We start from the raw sequence: 27270 nt of genomic DNA, 5'->3' as shown, positions 1-27270 counted from the left end.
ATGACAATTTTAACATGTGTATAATGAGTCATCTGAGATCTCTATAGCATGGACAAACACAGCAGTAACATGTTTTTTTTAGTCACATGGAGAAGTGTTAGAATAAATGTGAGTTTTTCTTCGCTGACGGCATTTCATTGTTCTACAATTTATGCTCCAGATATAGGGTCACTTGGATCAGGAAGTGAAACAAATTGTTCCCAATAGAGACACAGACAGCAAAAAAATCATAGAGAGATTTTCTATCACTGCCCCCTAGCTGTTTGGAGGTAAAAAGACAAGTATTGCCTAGAGGTCCACTTTAACTTCTACCAAATCCTGGAGAGCAAGGAGGAGTATGGAAGCTTACATAAAACATTAAAATACTCTTATCTTTTCATTTCTGCCTGCTTAAAGGACAACGCCAGCAAAAAAAGTAAGCAGTAAAAGCCTGACAGAACCAACAGCTTTTGGACTAGTCCATCTCCTCATGGGGGATTCTCAGGGTGTTCTTTGTTTTTGGAAGCTTTTCCGCAGCAGCAGTTGCTAAGTCCAACTGCCAAAATAGTGTGCAAGTGAGTAGGGAGGCTGGTATCTTACTATTTTCTCAGTTAGACTTAGCAACTTCGGTTCAGGATAACCTTTCGAAAAACAAAGAAAACAGTGAGAATCCCCCAAGAAGAGATGGGCTAGTCCAAAACCTGTTGGTTCTGTCAGACTTTAGCTGCTTACTATTTTTTTTCGCTGGAGTGATCCTTTAATATCCTCGCCATGGCCTTTTCATGCATGCACTTACTCAAATCAAGCAACTCACCTGTTAAATGTTTTAAAAACTTCTCTTTCATTCGTAGGTCTCGGGGAACAATTTCTGCATTGGAATAAAAATACAAATTATTGTTTCCATTTCACCAGTCTTTTTTCATCACATAGTATCACATAATTATTTAAAAAAACAAGGACACACGTTCCTGAAGGTTGTGAGTTTTTATTCTATTGCTCTAAATCACTCCCTTTTTTGTTTAATTGTGCAGACAGCCTAAGACTAGCCTATGCCACAGCGGTGTTCAGAGCCGGATTTACAGTATACATTCATATGACCCAAGGCACGTACAGGTGGCCTCTTATCTCTCCCCAAGTCCTGCCGCCCTTCTACTTTATCAGTGCCCAAGGCCATGGCCTTTGTAGCCTTTCCAGAAACCCAGCCCTGGCGGTGTGTGGTCAGAGATCTCACCTCACAGCACTAGAGGCCCAGACTGGCACCTGCATGGAGTTGTTTGTGTTTTCTCCACATGTTTTCACAACTTTGTTCTGGGCAGTCTGGTTTCTTCCCACAACCCAAAACATACTGGTAGGCTATTTAACCCTAGACTGTGGCAGGTACATTAGGTTGTGAGAGACAGAAAGCAATAGGGATAGTGCTATGTTCTTTTTAAAGCACTGTGGAAAATATACAGGTACTGTATAAATGCACAATGAGGACCCTTTTTCGCTGCCGTAGGTGCGATCCAAAAATCCTGTTTTGCCAATCACAACAGCACCGGAATTAAAGGACACCCAAGGTGAAAATAAACTAATGAAATAAACAATTGTATCTATCTTCCCTCTGCTAAAAAAAGACTTTTTAAGTTATTCCATAGTTTTATATTATATTTAAATCTACTTTTCAAGTTCTTACTGTTTTATTGTTTTTGCACAATTACACATTCATTGAAGTAAGCCAGAGCTAAAATCTATGAACTATTGACCCTTTTTTATCACTTTCCTGCTCTCAGAAGCCATTTTCTGCTAGGAAAGTGTTTTATAGTTGTAATTTCTTATCATTGAGGGTCACGCTGTAGTCTGACTCAGTCCTTACCCAGACAGTAACTGTCACTTACATACCTGATGTTTAACTCTTTCAGGCAGATAAATAAACAAAAGGAACATATAGCACAGTTATTTGTGTGCTAGGCACTGTACATTTACATGTCTATCTCAACATGTCACATGTCACCTCTGGTATCCTTAAACATTTAAGCCATGGTGCATACACAAAAATAAGAAAAAAGACTGGCACTAAATGTGAACAAAAATGCTGGGTCCGATTCACCGGATCTCGTATTCAAAGCTTGCACGTGCAACTCAGAACACAGTGATGTATAAAGAGCAAAAAGAGGAATGGAGGCACTGTGCTTGCAAAAAAGATATACCTTTTAATCCTTGGTGAAGAGACACATCGGGGTAGACAGTGGGGGTGAGGGAGGCCTGACAGCTGTTTCGCTTAAAAACAAAGCTTCCTCAGAGGCCAAGGGAAAGAACCCTTTGGCCTCTGAGGAAGCTTTGTTTTTAAGCGAAACAGCTGTCAGGCCTCCCTCACCCCCACTGTCTACCCCGATGTGTCTCTTCACCAAGGATTAAAAGGTATATCTTTTTTGCAAGCACAGTGCCTCCATTCCTCTTTTTGCTCTTTAAGCCATGGTGCATCTTTTTCATTAACACAATTCATTTTTCCCTGTATTGCAGTCACCGGCCTTCTCATTTTTTGTGCATTTGTGCTCATACCCGAAGGATAGCAGCGCAATCGTGGGCAGTGGAAATGAAGGAAACGCGATCGCATAACGTTTGCATATGCAATCATTTTTGCTGGTGGAAAATAAAGGCAGCCTAGATTCCAGTTTCCTGGGCTTCCTGCAAGTAATTACAATAAACACACACATTTCATTGTCTGCTAGTTACTGATGTTTTATTATGCCGGGTAGTCAACTGTGAGCTCTCACTGACAACTTATAACAGTACCGTTTTTTCCCTGAAAGGAAGACATGGTCTTAGCTTAATTTTTTTTGCTCCAAAAGATGAGTTTTTAGGCCTGGAACCCACTAGCAGAGATTTTATAAATGCTGTTTAAAAAAAAGGTCTTGCTAATGTACTGCTATGGATGTGATCCCACTTGAGGGGTGTGATTTAAAAAAAAATCCCCCAGAGCTTTTCAAGTGGGTTCCAGGCCTTATTTTTTCCCAGGGATGTCTTATTTGACTATGGGCAACAATCTACTCTTGAATAAAAAATCAACGTTTATTACCGGTCAATACATGTCATCACATTCTGGAACACCATAATAACATCATAATAACTCTCAAAACCTTCAATTCAACCATGAATATAAGAGAAGAAATAGATAACCGGCACCAGATGCTTTGGCTAGCAGGTCGGGAACCCTGGGTGCAACACAGCTGTGCCTCCAGATAGCAATTGATCCAGTGTTGTAAAGGAAGGAAATTCCGGGCACCAGTAGATTGCAGTCACCCTTTATTTGGTTCCCAACACCTCTCAAACATACACATCAAATCTTAGGCCATTCAACCATGAATGCTCTCCTTGGTGAGTGGTCTATCTGTCTTGCTGCATTCTATTGCCAATTGAGTTTAATTTTTGAACTGCAATTAGGCATATTTCAAACGTCCTAAAAAAATCAGAAAGCTCATGCTTACCCGTGTGCAGTATGGAGCCACCCAACTTCAGAAGCACTTGGGGACACAAGTGCTTCAGAAGGCCCCCTCGGAGGCAGCAATTTTGAACGAGGGACAGCGCTGGAAGCAGGCAGGGGCGGTTTTTCCATGATGAAATATGAATCAAGTACTTCAGGGCAGCAACAATAAGAGGGAGGCAAGAGGCAGTTCCCCTCTTCAAATGTCTCACTCTTCGTACTCCACACCTCCCCTTTCCCTTCATGTGCGTGCTGTGACTGTGCCAGCTTCACTCACCCGTTTATAGCATCCCACCTATGGGATCTCCATCCGCCCATCCAGTGTCTGGTATCCATGGCTACAACAGTGCCTCATGTGACCTGTTACCTGCTGACGGGTCACATGAGACACCGCTGTAGTCAGAAAGGAAACAGGTATTCACGTGTGGCTGGTGATCCCATCGCTAATCTGCTGAGAGCGGGTGAGTGATGCGGCATCGGCGTAGCACATTCCCAGCATCCTTGGGATCAGATGCTGTGGGCCAGCAGGAAGGAAATGCTGTCTTGGAGGAGGCAGAGGGAAGTAAGCATAGTGCACTGCCCAGCCCGATGATTCTCTCCTCTGCGGCTTTGCACACACACACATCGGTAGAGGGTAAAAAATCTAGAATATGGCCCTGGAACCAGGACACCATGAGAGAATCAGGAAAGCTCTATAGGATTCAGAGCCTTCCCTCTCCATGGGTCAGCATCTGACTTTCTTTTCACTATAGATTGCTGTAATAAGGACTGTATTTTGTTTCTTAGAGAATGTGGAGAGGAACTTGCAGTCCTTTTAAGCACACTTAAGTATAAGTAAACTAACACGTTAGCTACATACATATCACAGCGTGGCAGTGGTTGTACAATGTTTGCCCACAGCCTGGTATTAGCAGGTACTCTGCGTGCTGAAGTGTGTGGAGAGCCCATGAGAAGATGTGACCTCTTGACTGATAATCCACAGAGGTGGAGAGGAGGTTTTGCCAAAACACATAAGACAGGGAAATCCAGGCTTTCAAACTGTTAAGCTCTGCCTCTGCTCGTGATCTGTATAAATACAATCCTTTCACAACGTGCTCACTGCAGCCTCTCCTAACTGCTGCCGGCAAATCCCTATGATGAAAGCACCGGCCTCGTTGGTGAATACAGGAGCGGTACTGTGCTGCTGACATAAACAACGTATCCCTGTTTATTCTGAACAGCGCAAGAAAAAAACCTACTGCTTAAAGAAAAGTTTTGCCAATGTATCGCAATGTTCTGCAGGGAGCTGGTAAACAAAGAGAACAGAAGCTTTCATTCTCTCACAGCAGGTCATTTAACTAGCAAATAATAATAATGATATTAGTAATAGCAGAGGCGGACAAAGCCAACAGTGGGCCCTGCACAGAATAAATGAAGGGGGTCCCATGTGACTGGCCATGGCCATTATGGTAGAATATTTTGTTACTTATCAGTATTTGCATGCTGTTGGAGAATGTTAGTGTTAGGCAGAGAGGATGAGATATTAGTGTTAGGTAGAGGAGAGGGGGAGGTTAGTGTTAGGCAGAGGATGTGTGAAGGGTAGTGTTAGGCACAGGATAGGGAAGTTTAGTGTTAGGCATGGGATGGGTGAAGGCTAGTTTTAGGAAAAGGAAAGAGAAAGTTAGGCATAGGATGGGTGGAGTGTAGTTGTAGGCACATGATAGGGTAGGTTAGGCACAGGATGGGTGGAGGAGGGTAGTTTTAGGCACAGGATAGGGTAGTTTTAGGCAAAGGATGGGTTAGGAAGAAAAGTTGGAAGGTTCATGTGAGGCAGAGGAATGGTAGAGGTTGTACATTCTGATGAAGTTGCAAATATTTTCACTACAGGTCGCATTTTATGCAACCTGTCATAATTTGCACCTTATAGGAGAAGAATGGTAGAGGTTGAAAATTCTGACAAATTTGAATTTTATTTTCATCATCACACCATAACAGATCATGGTTACATTGGAACTCTCAAACACACAACTGCTATGGAGTGATAAAGCTGGGGACAGCCGCAGAGGTGTAAGCAGGGGAAGTAACAGTTTGCTGATGATTACCTAGACTATCAGTACATATAGAATTGATATTCATACAAGAAAAAGAAAGCCCATATGGGTCCACACTCTATAACAATAATCAGTCATATACCATAAGATTAGCGAAAAATTGTCAGAAATGTTATAGTGGACTTGTCCAGTGACTTAAAACTAATAAAAACATTTAAAAATCTTCTCTTTGCTGCTGTTGTTCTATTCATTGTCATAAAAGACCTTTTAAATCCACCAACAAGCAACTAAATATTCAAAAGAATTTTGATTGTACCTTTTCACTAACTTTTAGGTACTTTTTTTAATTGTAAAATGCTTAAAAGCTATTTAAAAGAGAAGATGAAAATTACCTCCTAGGAGATAACTCAGGAGAAACAATTTATTGCATATGAGCCATTATATCATACTTTTTTTTTTTTTTGCTTCATGTTGAGAAAGGAGCAAAAGCTGCTTACTGCTTACTGCTTGTAACATCCCAAAATGCTTAGAGAAACTAAATGACAATAAATCACCAGGAACTGACTAATTACGCCCACGACTACTTAAAGCGGAATATAACCCTGCATTTCAACTTTGCTCTAAAATATTATTTACAGCATATTATATGCAAAAAGCATTTTTTTTTTACTAGACCAGCATTGGAAGGGTTAAACACAGAGGTTTAAAGTTCCATGGAGAGATATGCAGAAGTTCAGATTGCTACATTCTATTTAGTTGAATGTATCTATTGATAAATGTTACACACTCTTTGGCTGTCCTCCAAGCTCCTTCTCAGTCAGAGAGATGAGTCACATTCAACACTTAGATACATTTATGTAAACAAAATGTATCTATTTCAGCTTCGGATGCGTCTGCAGAAATCTCCAGGAACTTTAAAGCCCTGTGTAACTCTTCCAATGCTGGTCTAGTAAAAAAAAAAAATGCTGGTTGCATATAATATACTGTAAATAATGTTTTAGAGCAAAGATGAAATGCAGGGTTTTATTCCGCTTTAAAGTGCACCTGAACTGAGAAGGATATGGAGGCTGGCATATTTATTTTCTTTTAAAGAATGCAGATTGCCTGGATGCCCTGCTGATCCTCTGCTTGAAGACAGAAAACAGACTGGATTAGCCACATCCTTGTTTCAGGCGTGTGATTCAGACACTCCCGATGCATGAAAGCTCCACGGGACTGCCAAGCAACTGGCATTGTTTAAAAGGAAATAAATATGGCAGCCACATATCATTCTCAGTCCATGAGTACGTTAACCACTTCAGCCTTCAGTGTTTTTCCACCTTATGCATCCAAGCAATTTTCACCTCCAATTAATTTGCCAATAACTTTATCACTACTTAGTTATCACAACAAAATGATCTATATCTTGTTTTTTCTGCCATCATTTAAGCTTTCTTTGAGTGGTACATTTTACTAAAAATTATTTTATCATAAATGCATTTTAATGGGAAAATTAAAAAAAAATAAATGGAAAAAATTCATTATTTCTCAGTTTTCAGCCATTACAGTTTTAAAGTAATATATGCTACCATAAATAAAACACACGTATTTTATTTGCCCATTTGTCCCGGTTATTATATCATTTAAATTATATCTCTATCACAATGTATAGCGCCAATATTTTATTTGGAAATAAAGGTGCATTTTTTCAGTTTTGCATCCATCACTATTTAGAAGCTCATAATTTAAAAAAATAATAGTAATATACCGTCTTGACATGCATATTAAAAACTTCAGACCCTAAGGTAACTATTTATGTTTTTATGCATTCCCATTGATTGATATCCAGGCTAAAATGCAGCGGCAAGAACACGTGGGGGACCGTGCCCGTTCGGCCGTGGCGGCGAGCGGGAGTAGGGGCAGCCTTTTGGACGTAGCAGCTACGTCCAAAAGGCTTAAGTAGTTAAAAGAGTTTAGCAATATTTAAGGCCTCATGCACATTTTAACAATTTGGCAATATTTGGAGGGTAGGATGAGAGAGTGTAAACATTCACATTGCTCTGAACGGCCTGCAAGTTTATCGCAAGGCTGCGATAAACCCAGTGACGCGTTGCATTGACCATGCGGACCATGGATCATGGATGAAAAACTGATACCTTTTAGAAACTGATCTGTCCCACAGCAAATATCAATCATTTCTTGATCTCTTTTCTACTCTTTAACTTTTCACTTTGTGCAATGTATTGATTAATCCCCCCCCCCCCCCATTTTTGCTTGCTACAGTTCCTCTTTACATACCCATTTTTAAATTGTGTGAGCAAAACCAAGTCCTATCTGTCCCCAAAACATTGCAACATTTGTGTTAATGAAAAAGATGTTTAAAACGTATTAACAGCTAAAGTAAATGACAAAGTGTGTTCGCTAAAGTATTATAAGCTTGTTCATTCTATGAGTGTTGCATCGCACTTGTTTACACAAATAAAGCATGGCAGGCCACTACACTTAACTTTGAATGTGGCCAGTCACACTAGTGGCCATATGCAATTCACTTTTCCTCCTGAGTTTTCTCCTAGGTAATATTGGCACAATATGTCGATAAAAGGCAAGCAAGAAAATAATCAAAATCATTTTGAAAGTACTTTTCCAACTACTTTTAGTACTTTTTCAATTGCAAAGTGCTGAAAAGTTATTTAAAAAGAAGTCTAAAAATTATCTCATAGGAGAAAATAGGAAAATGTTAATTGCATATGGGCCCAGATCTGCTGTATGGAGGACCTCTAGACAAGCGGTATGCTGTATGAGGGAGGGGGGTACCACAACACACCAGGGAACGCTGTATGGGGAGAAAGGGGGGCCACTAGACACCAGATATAGTAGAAATTAGATATGCTTGTCTTCCTAATCTTCTAGGGTAGAAGTAACACTAGTAACAGCTCACTTCACAGAATATTCCCAGTCACACCAGAAATAAACACATCTTATATGCTGACATCTTTGCACTGCTCAGTCTTATAATGGGCCATTTGAAGATTAATTTGAGGCACATGCCTGCACGGCACAATGCAGTACTGGCTTACAGACACACTTATAATAAGGGATTTCAACATTACATTCAGTTCTCAATTTTACAAAGACTACATTATATTTGCTATGCTTCTGTTACCTAATCTAGTCAAGATACTTAGGGCTTGATTCACTAACCGGCACTAAGCCTTATCTGAGGTTAGTGTGCCTTATCTGAGTTAGTGTGCCTTATCTGCGTTAGTGTGCCCTATCTGAGTTAGTGTGCCCTATCTGAGTTAGTGTGCCTTATCTGAGTTAGTGTGCCCTATCTGAGTTAGTGTGGCTTATCTGAGTTTGAATTAGTGTGCCTTTTCGGAGGTTAGTGTGCCTTATCTGAATTTAGTGCCCCTTAAGTAGCTTTGTGCACACTAAAAGATGCATAAAGCTACATTGCGCACTGCACGATAACATCGCACCCGCTACACTGTACATGATGCGACCTTAAGATCGCATTGGATGCAACCTAAACAGCGCATCAGTGCATCATTATCGTCGCATCCTATGCGACCTTATGGTCGCATCATATACAGTACATCAGGTGCAACGTTATCGTCACACCACGCGCAAAGATCGGTGCATCACGCTGTGCGCGGTGCATTGCACGATGTAGCTTTGTGCATCTTTTAGTGTGCACAAAGCTACTTAAGGGGCACTAAGCTCAGATAAGGCACACTAACCTCAGATAAGGCACACTAACCTCAGATAAGGCACACTAACCTCAGATAACGTTAGCGCTGTAGTTTGTGCCCACTAAGTGATAAGGCACACTAACCAGCTTAGTGCCGGTTAGTGAATCAAGGCCTAACTCTCATCTACAAAGCACTCTACAGTAGGGACGCTCGTTCGGATTTCCTCTTGGTTCCACTCTTCTGTTTAACTCACTCTGAAAATTTGGTGTTTCTAGTACCTATGGGGGCTTTGCTATTGACTGCTTAAGTCAGCGGCTTTTGACTGTAATGTAAAATGCGGGAAAATCCACATTATCTGATATGCAGGAATTTTATGACAATCAGAAGACTCTGAATGGATGAACCAATCAAAGAATCGGGATTTAGGTAGAAATTTCTGCATTCTCTGATTGGCTTATTCATTCTGAGTCTTCTGATTGGCTTAAAATTACCGCATATCGGATAATGCAAATTTTCTGCATTTAACATTACAGTTCAAAAGCTGCTGACTTTAGCAGTTAATAGCAAAGCACCATAGACACACCAAATTTGCAGGATATGTTAAGCCGAAGAGTGGGAACAAGAGGAAACATCTTTTTCAAAAAGACCTTGTAGTTTTTGAGAAAATCTATGTCAAAGTCAGTGTAAATTTCTACGAAAATCTGCATCGGACTGCGGAAATCGGTAGCAGAAAGCAGAATCGGTAGCGGCTATCAGCAATGGCAAAAAGCGGATTTTCTGCAGAAGCTGCAATTGGCATCTCGGACCACCCCTACTCTACAGTCTCACCCCTCCTTTCTTAAAGGGGAACTGAAGTAAGAGGTATACGGAGGCTGCCATATTGATTTCCTTTTAATCAATACCAGTTGCCTGGCAGCCCTGCTGGTCTATTTCTCTGCAGTAGTATCTGAATAACACCAGAAACAAGCATGCAGCTAGTCTTGTCAGATCTGACTTTAAAGAGACTCCGTAACAAAAATTGCATCCTGTTTTTTATCATCCTACAAGTTCCAAAAGCTATTCTAATGTGTTCTGGCTTACTGCAGCACTTTCTACTATAACAGTCTCTGTAATAAATCAATGTATCTTTCCCCTGTCAGACTTGTCGGCCTGTGTCTGGAAGGCTGCCAAGTTCTTCAGTGTTGTGGTTCTGTGATGAATCTCCCCCCCTCCAGGCCCCTCTATGCACACTGCCTGTGTATTATTTAGATTATGGCAGATTCTCTCTTCTCTCTTATCGTTTACAAGCTGGATAAATTGTCGTCTGAGCTGGCTGGGCTTTCACATACTGAGGATTACAGACAAGGGCAAAGCTGTTTGCAAGAAGAAAAGAGCAGCCTGAAACTTCAGTGCATGAGAGCAGAAGGGGGAAAGAAACACACAATGATCTCTTGAGATACAAAAGGAAGGGTGTATACAGCCTGCTTGTGTATGGATGTATTTTCTATGTGTGGACATACTGTACATCAACCTACTTCCTGTTTTGGTGGCCATTTTGTTTGTTTATAAACAAACTTTTTAAAACTGTTTTTAACCACTTTTAATGCGGCGGGGAGCGGCGAAATTGTAACAGAGGGTAATAGGAGATGTCCCCTAACGCACTGGTATGTTTACTTTTGTGCGATTTTAACAATACAGATTCTCTTTAAAGTCTGAAACACCTGACCTGCTGCATGCTTGTTCAGGGGCTATGGCTATTCGTATTAGAGGCAGAGGATCAGCAGGGCTGCCAGGCAACTGGTATTGCTTAAAATGAAATAAACATGGCAACCGCCATATACCTCTCTCTTCAGTTCCCCTTTAACTACACTTGTCTCCGGATACCATCCAGCACGTAATCTCCACTCTACTAACCATATTCTCCTCGTTACCTCTTCTCATTCTCGCATGAAAGACTTCTCTCAAATTTCCCCTCATCTCTGGAACTCCCTTCCACAATCTGTTTGTCTCTCACCCCCATTTACCATTTTTAGGTGCAACCTGAAAACTCACCTCTTCAAGCAAGCGTATAATCTCCCCTAAAGACGCTAAACCCGCCAACAACCACAACACTACCACCTTGTACACAACTCCCCATAGACTGTAAACTCATTTGGGCAGGGTTCTCTCCCCAATATGTGTTAATACTGCTGTGTAAACATATTTACTGCCTTCATTTATAATGCATTGTCGTTTATCTGTAACCCATTGACTTGTAATTGTTTACTGTACAGCTCCACGGAAGATGATGGTGCTATATAAATCCAAAATAATAATGATTATTATAATAATAGTCTCCACACTCAGTTCTTCCTCCCTCCTAACTCATTTCTGTAACCTGTTTGGCACTCCCTCTCCCTTAAGGGGACACTGAGCGCCTTTTAAAAACACAATTTGGTCAAATCAGGTCAGGTCGCCGATGAACGGAGCCGCCAGCGGGACCGGGAGAGGAGCCAAGAGGACGCCGGGGACCTTGCGGCCTACGGTGGGCTGGAGGAAGCGCCAGGTAAGTGCAAATTGTGTTTTTAAAAGGTGCTCAGTGTCCCTTTAAGGTGGCCACACACCATACAATTTTTTACATTTCTTTTCAATTCAAGATTTACAATCAATGTTTCTGTTTGATTGCAACATTTGAAAAATCTGACCAATGTACCACATGTTTTCCCCAATTATGAAAAAAATGATTGAAAACTGCGTCTCTACACTATGAAATTGTCAACCTACCACACACCATGCAATCTTGCACAAAATTGATCAGACGTCTCTACCACTCCCGATGAAGAAAAATCAAAAGAAACAGGAAATCCGATCGGAATTTTAACTCGAATTAAAAAAAAAAAACGCTTTTGATTTTTCTGTAGAAAATCATTTTTATAGAATTGCCTACTCACTTTGATTGGCCCCTGACCACCTTACTAGGGGCTTGATTGACTAAACCATGATAACTCATATAATGGCCATGCTAGCGTTTTTGTGCGCATTTTTGTGTTTTGCGCAATTGCGAATTACGCGTGAAAACGCTAGCGCGCCCGTGATATTGGTTATCACGGTTTAGTGAATCAAGCCCCTATGACTTTCTCACAGCTTGTTTAACATATTATATTTCTGACCCTTAATCCCCAAACTCAAAAGGGGAGGGCTTTCTTTCTTATTGTGTTGTTCCACTACTGCTGTGTAATGTGTTCGTTAAAGAAAACCTGAACTGAAAATTAGAAGTCAAAATAAACATACACAAGTCATACTTACCTCCTGTGTAGTCTACTCCTAAGGGCCTGTTTCCACTAGGGCGGTTTAGCCGGCGATTCGGCAGAGTTTCCCCGCACATCATTCGCACGGGGAAACTCTGCCATAGGGGATGACGGCGCCGCGGCGGAATCGCTTGCGGGAGCGATTCACCCGGAACCCTCCGCAGATTTCGCCACTGAGGCTGCGAATCCCATAGCCGTGCATGGCACGGCTCATGGGATTCGCCTGCGATCCCACCCACCGGCTCAGTGCGGTGTGCGTCTACGAGACGCATGCCGCACTAGTGGAAACGGGCCCTAATCTCTTTCTCCTTTGCCGCGTCCTGTTTGTCCACTGTGATCAAGGGAATTCTCTGTCCTCCATTTTGAAAATGGCCATTACCCCATAACAGCTTTCTGGTCAGCACAATGTTAAACTGTAACATCGCCCACTTGAGCCATAGCAGTTGTCCTCTCAGCTATAACTGAAAGTAACTGATAAATAACTGACAGCAACTGATATATTTCAGTTCTGAAAAAATGTTGTCAGAACTGGAAGGGATCATTGTCAGAAGAAAATGGTGAGCTTCTGAAAGGAACTAATGACAAGGTAACTATGTAATGTTCATTTGAAGTTAACTCATGTGTTTATTTTAAATAATTTTATTCAGTACAGGTTCCCTTTAAGATATTTTGCCTAATTTACAAGCTGTGCTGTTCAACTGTGTCTGTCAGGTTACCCCTCATAGTTCATGCAGCTGTATGTCATGCGTACTGTCTACTGTAAAGCGTCACTACATATACATAATCCTGTTTGAGCCTGGGAAAACACTTAGCAGAAACGCTAGTGTTGTGGAAAACACAGCGTTTTTGCCTGCAATGGCAGTCAATGGGCCGCATCAAAAAAACACATATAAACGCATATGCATTTTGGTCGTGGATGCATATGCATTTTGTATGCATTTTATAATATGCGTTTTTAAAAATGCTGGTTGTGTTGCATATTGTTCAAAAACGTACATAATGAAAGTCAATGGTGACACAATGTAATGCGTTTTGCATGCGTTTTTATATACTTTTTTTTTACGTGTTTCTGATGTATTTCTGCTTTCTGTTGTCTTCCTAGTGATTTGCATAAAACGCAATAGAAAAAACCCATTAGAAAACATATGTTTGCTGTTTTGTATATGCGAACAGCAAACGTGTTAAAATGCACACAAAATGCACGACAAAATGCATGTGCGGAAAAAAACCACAAAAAACAAATGCACAAAAATGCACTAAAAACGCACTATAAACGCAAAAATGCACATGACAGAAAAAGCGATCTTTCCCGCACTGACAAGTGTGCACCCAGCCAAATAATATCCCTGTCCTTGCATCCTTCTGTGTCCCTCCGTGGGCGGGCTTTGGCAGTGGTCGTGGATGGGCGTGGGGTGTGTGCAGTCCTGTGTTGCACATTGGTTGCTGTTGTGCACGTGATAGGGCGCTGACACATGGCTGGAGACAGCATGCATCACTTGCCTGGCGCCCATTATTGAACGTGCAAGCTTTTTGCCTAGTAATAATAATATATTTTATCTACTCTGAGATCTCAGATGGTGAGCACACATAAACGATATGCTGCCTAATGATGGACATGTAGGGAAAGATCATGAATAGGAACAAAACACTGGGCTGGGGTTTCCTTCTAACATAGACATTCTGGTAAATCCAGTTCAAGGAATATTTGCGAGGTTTTAGATTCTGTAAACTTCAGCTATTTTTGGATCTAGCCAAGAAGTCCTTCACCCGTTAATTTAAATTGCTGTTGTCATTAAAACTACATTTAATGTAACTCAAGAAAAGTGTAACAATGTTAAATGTCGTGGGAAAAATACAGGGACCAATTTACAAAAAAACAAGCAAAAAACAAAACAAAAAAAAAACACCTAAGTGTACTAAGTGTACAAATTAGGATTCTTTTTGTATCTTACAATATTTTTCATTGAATTCTATTTATACATTTTAAAGTGTACCGTAATTACTTTATCCTGATATCACTGCTCTTTACTACTTTGCTACTTTTTCTGGCACTCTAGAGTTTGCATAATGTTTCTTTTTGGAGGTTTTCTGTTTTTTTTGTTTTGTTTTTTGCAACTTAACTATAACCCTATTTTTTTTTAATAACATATTTCATTAGTTTTCATGAATTTTACAACAGAAAATGGTCTCATTCATGTCTCTTTAAAGAACAACTGTTAGCCACCATATGCCCCCACAAAAAATACATATGTAAGTAGATAAATGCTTGCTCTACTTACATATCAGATGTAATGCACTGTCCATGTTTTGGTTTCTTTTAATTTTCAATTTATATTATTTTCCTGGCAGGGGCCATCTTGTGCCCTCCAGGTTAAAGAATCCCCCCCCTCCGCATCCCCTTCATCCCTTCATCCCTGCACTGATTCAGAGCACAGCGGGGAGGATAAAGGCAGCAGACACAGACTCACCTAATAATATATCCAAGTGCTGGCATTCCCATCTGTTCTCTGCACTACCACTGGAGGCAGTGCAGAGAGTATAAAAGGGAACTGCAGTGCCTGGAACCATTATTCAGAGAGTCTGTGTGCAGCTCCTTTATCCTTCCCCAATATTCAGCACGGGGAAGAGAGAGAATTCTGTTGGCGGCGGGCGGAAGATGCAGCAGAGACAGAGAGGGAGCCCACATGCCTCTGGGGGAGGGGGGCCAAGGACAGTGACAGGAGACAGCCTCTGGCCCCCCCTCCCTGCGCACTAACAGGAATGAAACATAGAGAGTGAAGGGGAGAGCAGGCGGCCAATCACAGTGCAGAGAGGTGAGTGACTGAGGCTTCAGCCAATCAGGCTGATACAGCATAGCATGTTACTTCTCTTTTGTGTCTGTGTTAGTCTGCGTACCATCTTAGAGCCTGGGGGCATGGGGAGTGAAGGAGCACAGTAAGATTGATTTTAAAGTTTGGATTTGCCTGGTTAGCATCCTCTTGACTATTGTAACAGCCTACACTAGAAAATTAATTTTGTATTTAATGCCTAAAGGTAGCCATATACTGGTCGATTTGCCATCAGATTCGACCAACAGATAGATCCCTCTCTGATCGAATCTGATCAGAGAGGGATCGTATGGCTACCTTTACTGCAAACAGATTGTGAACCGATTTCAGCCTGAAACCGTTCACAATCTGTTGTGGTGGTGGTGGTGCTGCCGCCGCTCCCCCCGCCCGCATGCCCGCATACATTACCTGCTCCGCCGGCGCGACTCCAGTCCCCAGGTCTCCGTTGTCTTCTCCGCTCTGGTCTCCAGGTCCAGCATGCTTTACTTCTTCCTGCCCGGCAGGAAGTTTAAACAGTAGAGCGCCCTCTACTGTTTAAACTTCCTGCCGGGCAGGAGGAACTGAAGCATGCCGGAGACCAGCGCGGACACGGAGCAGCGGTGACCGGGGGTAGTCGTGCCGGCGGAGCAGGTAATGTATGCGGCTCTATTGCGTCAGTCGTCGGGCACTCGAACGCCGCTAGCGACGCGCTCCCTACCCGCGGGCGATCGATGGTAATTTTCCGCACGGAGTGATCGACGGGATCGGACGAAATGGATCGAAATTCGGCGTGTAGCGCGAACGATTGGCAGCAGATTCGATCCCAGTGATCGAATCTGCTGTCGAAATGGCGGCAAATCGGGCCAGTGTATGGCCAGCTTAACAGTTACTCTTTAAACAATGCAATGGAGCAAATCTGTGACTACACAGCAGAGCAATACAAGATAAAAACTAAGCCTACAAACTCCCTCCTTTTACCCTTTGCCCTTCCCTCCCCTCACCATCAGTGCTTATGTCTGGAGTTTTTAATTGACCTCAACCTGTAACTTTTAGTCTGCCCAGTTTGCCCTGCAAGACCAGCAGTGCATACCATGGAGGGACTCCGAGCAGTGCAGTAACTATGGAAAGATGCATACCATTTTGAAGCTCCCTTTCTCCTCTTTCCATTGCTGTATAAAGCCCCACCCTATGCCTTTTAGTTTTCGCTATTTTTTTTGTATTATGCAGGACTACACTTTCCCCAGTGTCAGCAGCTCCATTCAGTGCAATGAAATACAAGGAACCCAGGGGGATATAATTACAAACATCATGCCCGTAGGTGTGAGGATATAATTAATTAGTTGTGGGTATGCTTAAAGGCATACCCACAGGCACTGCTCGGAGTCCCTTTAAAGTGGTCCATCAGCTTATGTAATTCTGGAGCTGGGAAAACATGGAAAATGAACCTTTTCCAAGTTGTGAATAATTACTTTGTTAATGTTTCCTTATGTTGTAGAGTTTCCAACTAAAAAATATCAAGTAGCTCCTCTCTTAAATCCCAAATAGCTACAGCAGTGCAGCTTAATGACAGCAGCAAGTGGTAATAATTCTCAGCGCACGCTATGTAGCCATATTGTGCGCAGCTAAATTACACTCGGCTCTGATAGTTTAACGAGTGATTCGTTAACCTAAACGAGCGCTCCACTGAACCCGCCCGGAGCACGGAGGGTCCAGTAGCTTCAAAGAACTATATTCCTGCACTTCGATTGGCCCAAGAGCCTGACTGTCAAGTGACAGTCAGCCTACTGGGCCAATCACTGCACTACTGCGCTGAGAATTATTACCACTCGCTGCTGTCATTAAGCTGCGCTGCTGTACCACCCTATAGATCCACTTGTTATATATGGTTTTCTTTGCCGCTTTTAGAATCAAATGCATCAATCTAGTAGCTTCTTTATTTCTTTTCTTCATATGGCCAATTTAATATACCATTTAGTCCGGTTTACATTTTACCCATGGTGTCACACTTTCTCAAATTACAAATTACAAAAGAAGAAAAGAAGAACTTGCAGAAAGGTGAAAAATACAAACCTCCAAATCTCAGTTCAATATTCATTTAACTGAGGTTATTGTTTTGTTTTGTTTTTTTGTTTTTTTTTATAACCCAGAATCAGAACACTTCGGTGACGACTTTCACTTTTCTCTACCATAAATCTTACCTCCAAATCCTTACCTGGCCAGCTCATAACTTGGTGCTAGTATGGTTGAGGTAGGCGACCTCATAGACCCATAAACACTACTTCCTGCCTGCGGCAATCTGGTCACAACCACTAATTTGTAAAAAATAGGAGACCCAGCAAAAATCACTATCCATGCCCACCCACCAAATAGGCTTAGTAAAGTTGTGCAAGCAGCAGCTGAAGCTAGCACCGTGCCTAAATCCCAGCATGGGCAAGGGTCCAGGGCTTCTTGTGATTGGCTCACAGTGATCATGAGGTCAGGAGCCAACGAAATCGGCTCCTGACCGGTTCGTGGAGCTCTGCTGTGATACTGAGAGTAGGGCGAGTTAGCTGCAGTGGCGGGAGAAAGACGTTGGAGGTAGACAAAAAACATGATCAACAAGGAATTATTAATTAAGTTATAATTATGCATTTTTACAGCACTTCACAGAGCACATCAAACAGTTTAAGTCATTAACTGTCCCTCAGAGGTGTTCATAATCTCGAGGAAACCAATTAAACTCATTCCATTAGTAAATGATTATATACACATTTTGTGTGCCTTAAGTGACACATAACAAAAAAAAGCTCAATTAAGACCAAATTAACCAAACAATGGAGTGTAATCCAAAGAGGTTATTATGTAACTAATGAGTTCTTAGCAAACAAATCCTTATTATGAAAGTTACAAGTTCTTAGCAAACAAATACTGTACTTATTGTGAAAGTTATGGGTTCTTAGCAAACAAATACTCATTATGTAAGATAATGTTCTTAACAAACACATACTGGTTCTCATCTCTTCCTCCTATTACCATAAAACCATCAGCAATGTTCCAAATCAGAGGAAAAGAAGAGAAACGGGTATGAGGGAAAAAAATATTTCAGGAGAAAAATAACAAGGACAGGAAGAAGAAAGACAGAGAACAATAAGTAACTCACAACAAGCCTGGAGGTCAATTATTTGTTTAAAGTGGACCTGAACCCAGAACTTCCTCTCTGCTCTAAACATAAAGCAACAGCTTAATAAACTTTTAAAGAAAAACATTTCTTTGTTAGAGCTGATACAAATCTTGCAATAAATCTGCGGTGTGTCTACTTCCAGCTTTTATGGAAGCAGACATAGGGTTAACATCCTGTGGTTATAAATTAGCTGCAGTGCCGAGGCAGCCAGCTGACACATCTGAGAGCTCAAATTACATTTGTGATTAGTCACAGATGAAGGGGAATTAGACAGGCTAAACTCTCTAAATACATACAGAGTGGATTTCTATATGTTTTCCTTCTGTGCAAAAGGTCAGGTCCACTTTAAATTTCTAACTGGAAGGACTCTAAATGCATCAGCTCCTAATTACTTCTGAGTCTTTGAGCTAGCTATTACCCGGGGAGAATCATGTTTTATGAAATGTTTCAAGAGTACCTATTAGTGATGAAGTCAGATTCTCCATTAGAATGATTTTGTTTATCCTGGAATAACAAACATGGGGATGTTGTGGAGAGGGAGGATTGCCTTCACAACACTGGAGTGCATAACAGTGCCACATTTGGGATCATGTAGGCATTTTTAATTTGTTTTTATCGTTGTAATTGTTGCTCCTTCCATCAACTGCCTAACTGTAACGGAATCTCCTAATGCTATATTCTCTTCCTGATTCCTATCTCCACCCCCTCCATACTAATCCCTTCCTGTCACCTAACCTTCTTTCCAACAGTAAGCCCTTCCTAATGTCTAACCCTAACCAGCCCCCAATTTTAATACAACCTGATGCCTATCTCTAACCTTCCCTCAACATTAACCCCTTCCTAACGTCTAACCCTAACCTGCCTCCAATGATTGCCCCTTGCTGATGCCCAACCCTAATCTTCCTCTTAACTTTAACCCTTCTTCTGATGGCTAACCTTAACCTAACTCTAACCCCCACCACCACAACTGATCCCTTCCTGTAAAGATAAATGCAGAATGGAGCCTATTTTACTTAAAGCGGAATGAAACACAGCAATTCTTCTGCTCTAAAACATTATTTACAGCATATTATATACTACCAACATTTTTTTTTACTGGAACAGCATTCAAAGGGTTAAACACAGGACAGAAAAGCTTGATGCCGGGAAAGCTGGACAAATCCGAACTGGAGATAATGTTATCTTGTGTTTAATTGTATCACGTGAGAAATGTAAACAAACACTTCTCTGACACTGCAGAGTCTCCTGAACAAAGACAGACAGTCAGAAAGCAGTTCTGCTTAGATTTCAGCATGAAAAAAAAAACCAGTTATAAATAAAATGCAAAGTCAGCTCTGAAAGCAAAAAAGTGTACTTTGGAACCTTTTAATTTCTAAATGAATAATAATACTTTTGCACAAAAGCAAATATGAAAACTGTATGGCATATAAAAAGTAGGAAAACATGTTTTATTGAATATTTTGTCAGGGATTTATACCGCTTTAACATATAGGCACAAAATTGCAACTCTCTTTCTCTCTCTCTCTCTCTCTCTCGCCAGTCTCATAAAATCTGCCCTAAAATCAGCACTATGCTGATAATGATCACACGCACGCACGCACGCACGCACGCACACACACATTGAATACTGGAGATCACTAACAAACTGCCCCTGTTATCCCTCTCTCACACTGTGACTATCCTTAGAAAGCAGCTTTTTGGTGCTCTGTTTCATGCTCCATACATTGTAGCTATGCACAAGGTTCACACAGCATTACATTCTTTTAAAGTTGGATTATACTTCCATAATTTCAGTAACTACTCTTAGTTACATAAAAGTACACATGAAAGCAATCCCACACATTCTCTCTGTGTAAAAATGTATACATTGAATGCAGAGAGGAGTACAAGATAGCTGATCTCTGGCCAATGTTTAAACATTATCATTGCTGGCTGAAGCTCTCTGAGGCACGTGCCTTCACTCTGCCCCCTCCTGTTTTTCTGCTGAAGTGACTCAGTTGTTGCCAGGGTGATGTTCAGCAGAGGGAGGGAGGCGGAAGTAGCATCAGAGGCAGAGAGTGTCTTCTGCCTTTGGTTGGCTTCGGCCCCCCAGAAGCCAAACAAATAGTTGCAAGTATGTCAATAATCATTTTACAGCATAATATCATGAAGTACACCCTAGCAATACCTGTACCTTTTTGTGTGAAAAAGGAATTGTCACAGGAGCCCTTGTGGCTGACCGCACTTAGCCTTCTAAACGGTGCCAGCGCACAGATCGTGCGAACTCTGGTCGCAGTCAATGCGCAGGAACCGTTAAGAATTAGCCGCGGACAACTCAGAAGGGAGCCCGTGAGACACGGGTGATTACCACTTCACCCACTGGTTCAGAGTAAACTGCCACCACCGCGGTTATCATGGGACCGTGGGGCCCACTAACTGACTGACTAATCCTGCGAATAAAACGGTTAAACACACGATATTCTGTCTAGCCAACAACAAACAAACAGTAGCGTATCTTCAGAGACCCGGGATCATTTCTGTGTGTGCTGATAAGCAGGGTAGCGGAAAGTGAATGACTTGGAGAAAGTCGTTTATTCACGCAATATAAATAATTAATATATACAGACAATTTATTAAAAATCACAATTATTAAGACAGTAATAGCCAGTATGAAAAATAAAAGAAGGGAGAAAAATACTTAGTTCCTGGAAAGATGTCCTGTTTGTGGGAAAAATCAGAGTTCTGGTTTCCAATCAAGTTCAAGCAAACGGTTTCAAGTTCTTAGAGTTCTTTGTTCAGATGGGTCAGCAAAATGGCCACCAGCCCTATGTCCTCTGGCTGGCAGCAGATTGTCATGAAGATGGTAAAGGGAGGAAGAACTTCTCAGGCAGCTCATTCACTTTTAATGGAGATGAGCTCAGAGGCGGGCTTCCAGAGTCGGCCCCCTAGGCCGGACTATGGTAATCACACCTGGGCAGGGGCTTTTAGCAACCTCATAATCCTGACAGGTTCCCTAGGCCGACCTGCGCGGCCGGCACACAGATAATAATTACATATTCTCGATCCCCAGAACCTACCGATTAATATGATATCAAACTTGGGCATGTTTGCATGCCCGGTTACAAAACGGTGGAATTCCCAGCGTTCTGGTTAGGCTAGGGGCCCAAATTTAATATCAAAACACTCACAAGCTCCGGACCAGCAGAATGATATAACTTTCACATTTCTCCGATGTATGGTACTTCTAAAACATGCATAAAGATCATAACTCTATGTTTCCCTATCCTGGCTGAATGGTTCCGCTAAGTCTGCCCCCTGCTGGGATTAGCTTCCTTGGCTCTGAAAAGACTCCTGGTTTGTTAATTAACATCTCCATGAGATCAGCTAAGTGTCACCTGGTTCCCAGAGCCAAAAGGGAAATTGTGCCTTCCACAGGGAATATGTCCCAGCTAATTAACAGCTTCCCCCCAGGCTGTCACTGTAGCTTAGGAACAGCTGGGGAATCTGTCTTAGCTGAGGGATACTGTCTGAAGCGCAATCGATGCAGGAATCGAGTGCGATCATTCTTTACTTCACGGGCGGTGCCAGGACGCGCCTGCGTCCCCGCAACCGTCCGTGACAGCCCTCCCCCTTGTCCGCGGCTCAGCCACTCATCCGCAAGATGTGTGGCGGCGCCGCTAACCTGGCTGACGGGCCTCGAGTTGCCGGTACGGCGGGAAAACCTATTGGAGCCTGTGGCTCGGTTCCCCTGGACCGGTCGCGGTCTGCTACCCTCAGGGTTGACCCAACATGGACCGTTCTGGACAGGGTGTTTGCGCCACTGCAGTCGGACGTGGTGTCTGCCGGGACTGCTGACAACGGGCAGTGGGTTGGTTAGGTCAACAGCCAGCCCACGCAGGGTTCCCCTGCTAAGTGGCTGTGGACCTAAGGGAACCCCGCGGGAATCCCTGGACCTTCCCAGCTCCTGACAGACGGCACATGCCCTGCAGTAGTTTGCTACATCCCTGTTCATCCGGGGCCAATAAAACTGGTTCCGAATACCGGCGAGTGTCTTGCGGACCCCTGAGTGCCCTGTCAGAGGATTACCATGTGCGGATTTCAGCACATGTCCCCTGAACGCACTCGGGACCACAAGCCATTTGGTATTCGCGTGGGATCTACCTGTAGGGGGCTGTGCAGACTCACTGTACAGTCTCCCACCTTCCCAGTACACCTTGAAAGCGGCCCCGTCTGCGAGGGGCTCAGCGGCTTGCTGCATGAGCACCTCCAGGCTTGGGTCACTTTGTAGTGCGGCTGAGAATACGGCGCTGTCAGTTTCAGCCAACTGGCTCATGTCACACGAGGCCAGCGGCTGAAAGGTCTCCTCCCTGCGGTCAGAGGAGGGGGAAGAGGCCGGAACCCCCTCCACCTGTTCTGAGCTCGGGTTCTGAGCAGTGCAGCTGCGCGGTATTGCTAGCACAGGTACACTGTCAGAATGGCACAGACGGACATTACTCAGATCATCATTGCATGCAGTAATGACATTGACAGGTATAGACATTTTTTCATTACAGACAGGTTGTACAGGAGACTCAGGTACAGTTACAGCATCATCACAACAGACAGTCTGTACCTCAAACTCAGGTGCCTTTGAAGCAGGCACTATTGAACCTGGTACCCTTGAACTGGGCACATTCAACCCACCTCCCCCTGGTGCTCCCCCAAGTGTATAAAGTACCTGGTGGTGGGTGGAGAGTCCGTCTCCTTCCGTGAGCGACAAGGCGGTCGTGGCAGGTTCATAGTAGGACACAAGCTTGCCCAAATCAGTCCCTAGCAACACAGGGACTGGGAGATCCTTCATAACCCCAACAACCCTTTCTTGGACCCCTCCCACTCCCCAATCCAGCTTCACTCTGGCGTGGGCTATGTGAAAAAGGGTGCCTTCTACCCCAGTAAGGGCAAGGGATCGGCTGGAGCTGATGCTCTCCTTTGGCACAAGGTGTGAGTGAACTAACGTGATGTCAGCTCCGGTGTCTCGGAATCCGGTGACAACTTTGCCGTTCACTCTAACAAGTTGCTGCTGGTCGGTTCGGTCGCGGATTTCCTTTCCGCGGGCAAACAGGACAAAATCTGATGATCCAGGCTGTGGTTCTCTGGCGGGTTGCCTCTGCTGTGGGTGAGGTGCAGGTGATGCAGATGATCCAGGTGCTGGTGGTGTCTGTCTCCGCTCCGGGCAGTCGAACTTCATGTGTCCGGGCTGGCGGCAGTAGTGACAGATGACCTCTCCAGGCGCTGCAGGCCTGGGTGCAGCAGCTGCGCTGGGTGGCCTCTGTGGCGGACGGCTCACAGGGGCAGGAGGGTCTGCCGAGGTATTGGGCTGACCTCCTCTCCAGCTGGATGGGACAGTTCTGCGTGTATCAGCCACCCGGGTAGTTGCAAAAGTCTCAGCAAGGTCTGCAGCGACAGTGGCTGAAGCCGGCTTGCGTTCTAGCACAAATTGTCGTACATCAGCAGGGCAAATGTTCAGAAATTGTTCCAGGACTATCAAGTCCTCCAGGACGCCATAAGACCCTTTGGTGAGGCCTAGTGTCCACTGGCGGAGTGTGGTGAGCAAGCTGCTGACCACATCTCGGTACGAATCAGAAGACTTTTTCTGCCAGGCCCTGAACTTTTTCCGATAGGCTTCTGGCGTCAGCTGGTACTTAGTAACGATAGCGTCTTTTATAGCAGCATAATCATTATCCTTCTCCGCAGGCAATTCTGCGAAGGCATCAAGCGCTTTGTAGCGCAGCAACGGTGTCAGATGTCTGGCCCACTGGTCTTGGGACAGACGATACTGACGGCATGCTTTTTCAAAAGATCGCAAAAACAAGTCAATGTCTGTGTCTTTTTCAATATTAGCAAATTTAAATTTTGCACTTACGGGTGCTGCAGCTCCTTCAGCAGGGAGGCTGGGCGGTGAACTCCGGCTGGCCTGTTGCACTTTTGCCATGTTTAGCTCATGCTGTCGTTGGCGCTCCCGTTCTCGCTCAGCGGCATCCCTCTCCGCGTGGCGTTCTGCAGATTGGCGCTCCCGTTCTCGCTCAGCGGCATCCCTCTCCGCGTGGCGTTCTGCAGATTGGCGCTCCCGTTCCTCTCGTGCTTCCATGTACTGCATGTACTTTTCCAGGTCAGTCTCCATCAGCTTTTGTAATGCCTGCTGCATTACCGGGTCAGCACCCATGGACAGTCCAGTACTGGCCGGTTCCAGGCGAGTACTTTCAGAAACTCTGGGGTTGGGGTCCACACTGACATTCTCTGGCGTAACTGTTGCAACAGGGCCCGCAGGATGCTCAACCTCTGTACGCCTAAGATCTTCAGCCTCTGGTTCCCCTTGATTGTCAGATGGGCTGGTATCCACCTCAGCGGACACTCCCAGCTCCCGCAGTTGCTGGGCATCCCATCTGGACAAGTCTGCCATCAGGTCCCGTTTTGTCTTGCGGAGGATGCCAATGCCCCTCTCTTCGCAAAGATTTTCCAGGTCTGCTAGGCACATGTTCTGGTAGTTCCCGGACATTTCCATGCCAAATAAAATAAAACTTTTGGGGAGGGGTACTGGCTACACAGTCTCTCTGTATATATAAAAAATATATTGCCTTCCAGCTACACCAACGAATTAGTTCGTTTCTCGATAGCGCTAGCGCTATCGTAGATACTTTCAGCACAACACAGGTCCCAACCGCTGCCTAACACTGTCACAGGAGCCCTTGTGGCTGACCGCACTTAGCCTTCTAAACGGTGCCAGCGCACAGATCGTGCGAACTCTGGTCGCAGTCAATGCGCAGGAACCGTTAAGAATTAGCCGCGGACAACTCAGAAGGGAGCCCGTGAGACACGGGTGATTACCACTTCACCCACTGGTTCAGAGTAAACTGCCACCACCGCGGTTATCATGGGACCGTGGGGCCCACTAACTGACTGACTAATCCTGCGAATAAAACGGTTAAACACACGATATTCTGTCTAGCCAACAACAAACAAACAGTAGCGTATCTTCAGAGACCCGGGATCATTTCTGTGTGTGCTGATAAGCAGGGTAGCGGAAAGTGAATGACTTGGAGAAAGTCGTTTATTCACGCAATATAAATAATTAATATATACAGACAATTTATTAAAAATCACAATTATTAAGACAGTAATAGCCAGTATGAAAAATAAAAGAAGGGAGAAAAATACTTAGTTCCTGGAAAGATGTCCTGTTTGTGGGAAAAATCAGAGTTCTGGTTTCCAATCAAGTTCAAGCAAACGGTTTCAAGTTCTTAGAGTTCTTTGTTCAGATGGGTCAGCAAAATGGCCACCAGCCCTATGTCCTCTGGCTGGCAGCAGATTGTCATGAAGATGGTAAAGGGAGGAAGAACTTCTCAGGCAGCTCATTCACTTTTAATGGAGATGAGCTCAGAGGCGGGCTTCCAGAGTCGGCCCCCTAGGCCGGACTATGGTAATCACACCTGGGCAGGGGCTTTTAGCAACCTCATAATCCTGACAGGTTCCCTAGGCCGACCTGCGCGGCCGGCACACAGATAATAATTACATATTCTCGATCCCCAGAACCTACCGATTAATATGATATCAAACTTGGGCATGTTTGCATGCCCGGTTACAAAACGGTGGAATTCCCAGCGTTCTGGTTAGGCTAGGGGCCCAAATTTAATATCAAAACACTCACAAGCTCCGGACCAGCAGAATGATATAACTTTCACATTTCTCCGATGTATGGTACTTCTAAAACATGCATAAAGATCATAACTCTATGTTTCCCTATCCTGGCTGAATGGTTCCGCTAAGTCTGCCCCCTGCTGGGATTAGCTTCCTTGGCTCTGAAAAGACTCCTGGTTTGTTAATTAACATCTCCATGAGATCAGCTAAGTGTCACCTGGTTCCCAGAGCCAAAAGGGAAATTGTGCCTTCCACAGGGAATATGTCCCAGCTAATTAACAGCTTCCCCCCAGGCTGTCACTGTAGCTTAGGAACAGCTGGGGAATCTGTCTTAGCTGAGGGATACTGTCTGAAGCGCAATCGATGCAGGAATCGAGTGCGATCGTTCTTTACTTCACGGGCGGTGCCAGGACGCGTCTGCGTCCCCGCAACCGTCCGTGACAGGAATCTTTTGCAGCCGCTATACTCCTCATTTTCCACATGCTGCCACACAGACTCATCTAATATGAGGCAGGGGGAGGAGCATTAGTTACGGAAGTAGAAATGCATATTTGCACACATGCTGTAGGTGTACCCATGCACAGTTCTAACCTATTGCCTGCGCTGTGCCCAGCTGGTAACACTTTGCTAGCAATATTAATGTTCTTGAATATGCTCAATTGTCAACACTAATAGACATAACTACAATAAAGGTGCTGTAATAGTAATGATCCGGGAAAGAGTTATATACCCTTGCCAATCATATTTCCTGTTTACAGTGGTATGAAACTCAAAATTTAATATTTGCTCTATAACATTAACCACTTCAGCCTACAGTGTCGTTTCACCTGATGCATCCAAGCAACTTTCACCTCCCATTCATTCGCCAATAACTTTATCACTACTTATCACAATGAATTGATCTATATCTTGTTTTTTCCACCACCAATTAGGCTTTCTTTGGGTTGTACATTTTGCTAAGAATTATTTTTTTCTAAATGCATTTTAACAGGAAGATTAAGAAAAAAATGGAAAAAAATCATTATTTCTCAGTTTTCAGCCATTATAGATTTAAAATAATACGCATTACCATAATTAACACCTACGTGTTTTATCTGCCCATTTGTCCCGGTTATTACACCATTTAAATTATGTCGCTATAACAATGTATGGCGCCAATATTTTATTTGGAAATAAAGGTGCATTTTTTCAATTTGCGTCCATCACTATTTAGAAGCTTATAATTTAAAAAAAAATTATAG

The 27270-nt window shown here is 43.5% G+C and overlaps 1 protein-coding gene across 1 annotated transcript in view; it reads right to left on the bottom strand.

Annotated features, from left to right (window-relative positions):
- ALKAL2 (ALK and LTK ligand 2) overlaps positions 1-27270 on the bottom strand; it is an 86981-nt gene that overhangs the window by 55276 nt on the left and 4435 nt on the right. Inside the window, exon 2 of the mRNA XM_068279108.1 lies at positions 794-847. Coding sequence (XP_068135209.1) covers positions 794-847 — 54 coding nt within the window. The remainder of the gene's footprint in view (positions 1-793; positions 848-27270) is intronic.

Source organism: Hyperolius riggenbachi, chromosome 4, assembly GCF_040937935.1.
Source record: "Hyperolius riggenbachi isolate aHypRig1 chromosome 4, aHypRig1.pri, whole genome shotgun sequence".
In the NCBI taxonomy this organism is placed as follows: Eukaryota; Metazoa; Chordata; class Amphibia; order Anura; family Hyperoliidae; genus Hyperolius; species Hyperolius riggenbachi.
Note: the sequence above shows the minus strand (reverse complement) of the source record. Positions and strands in the feature narration are given on the sequence as shown.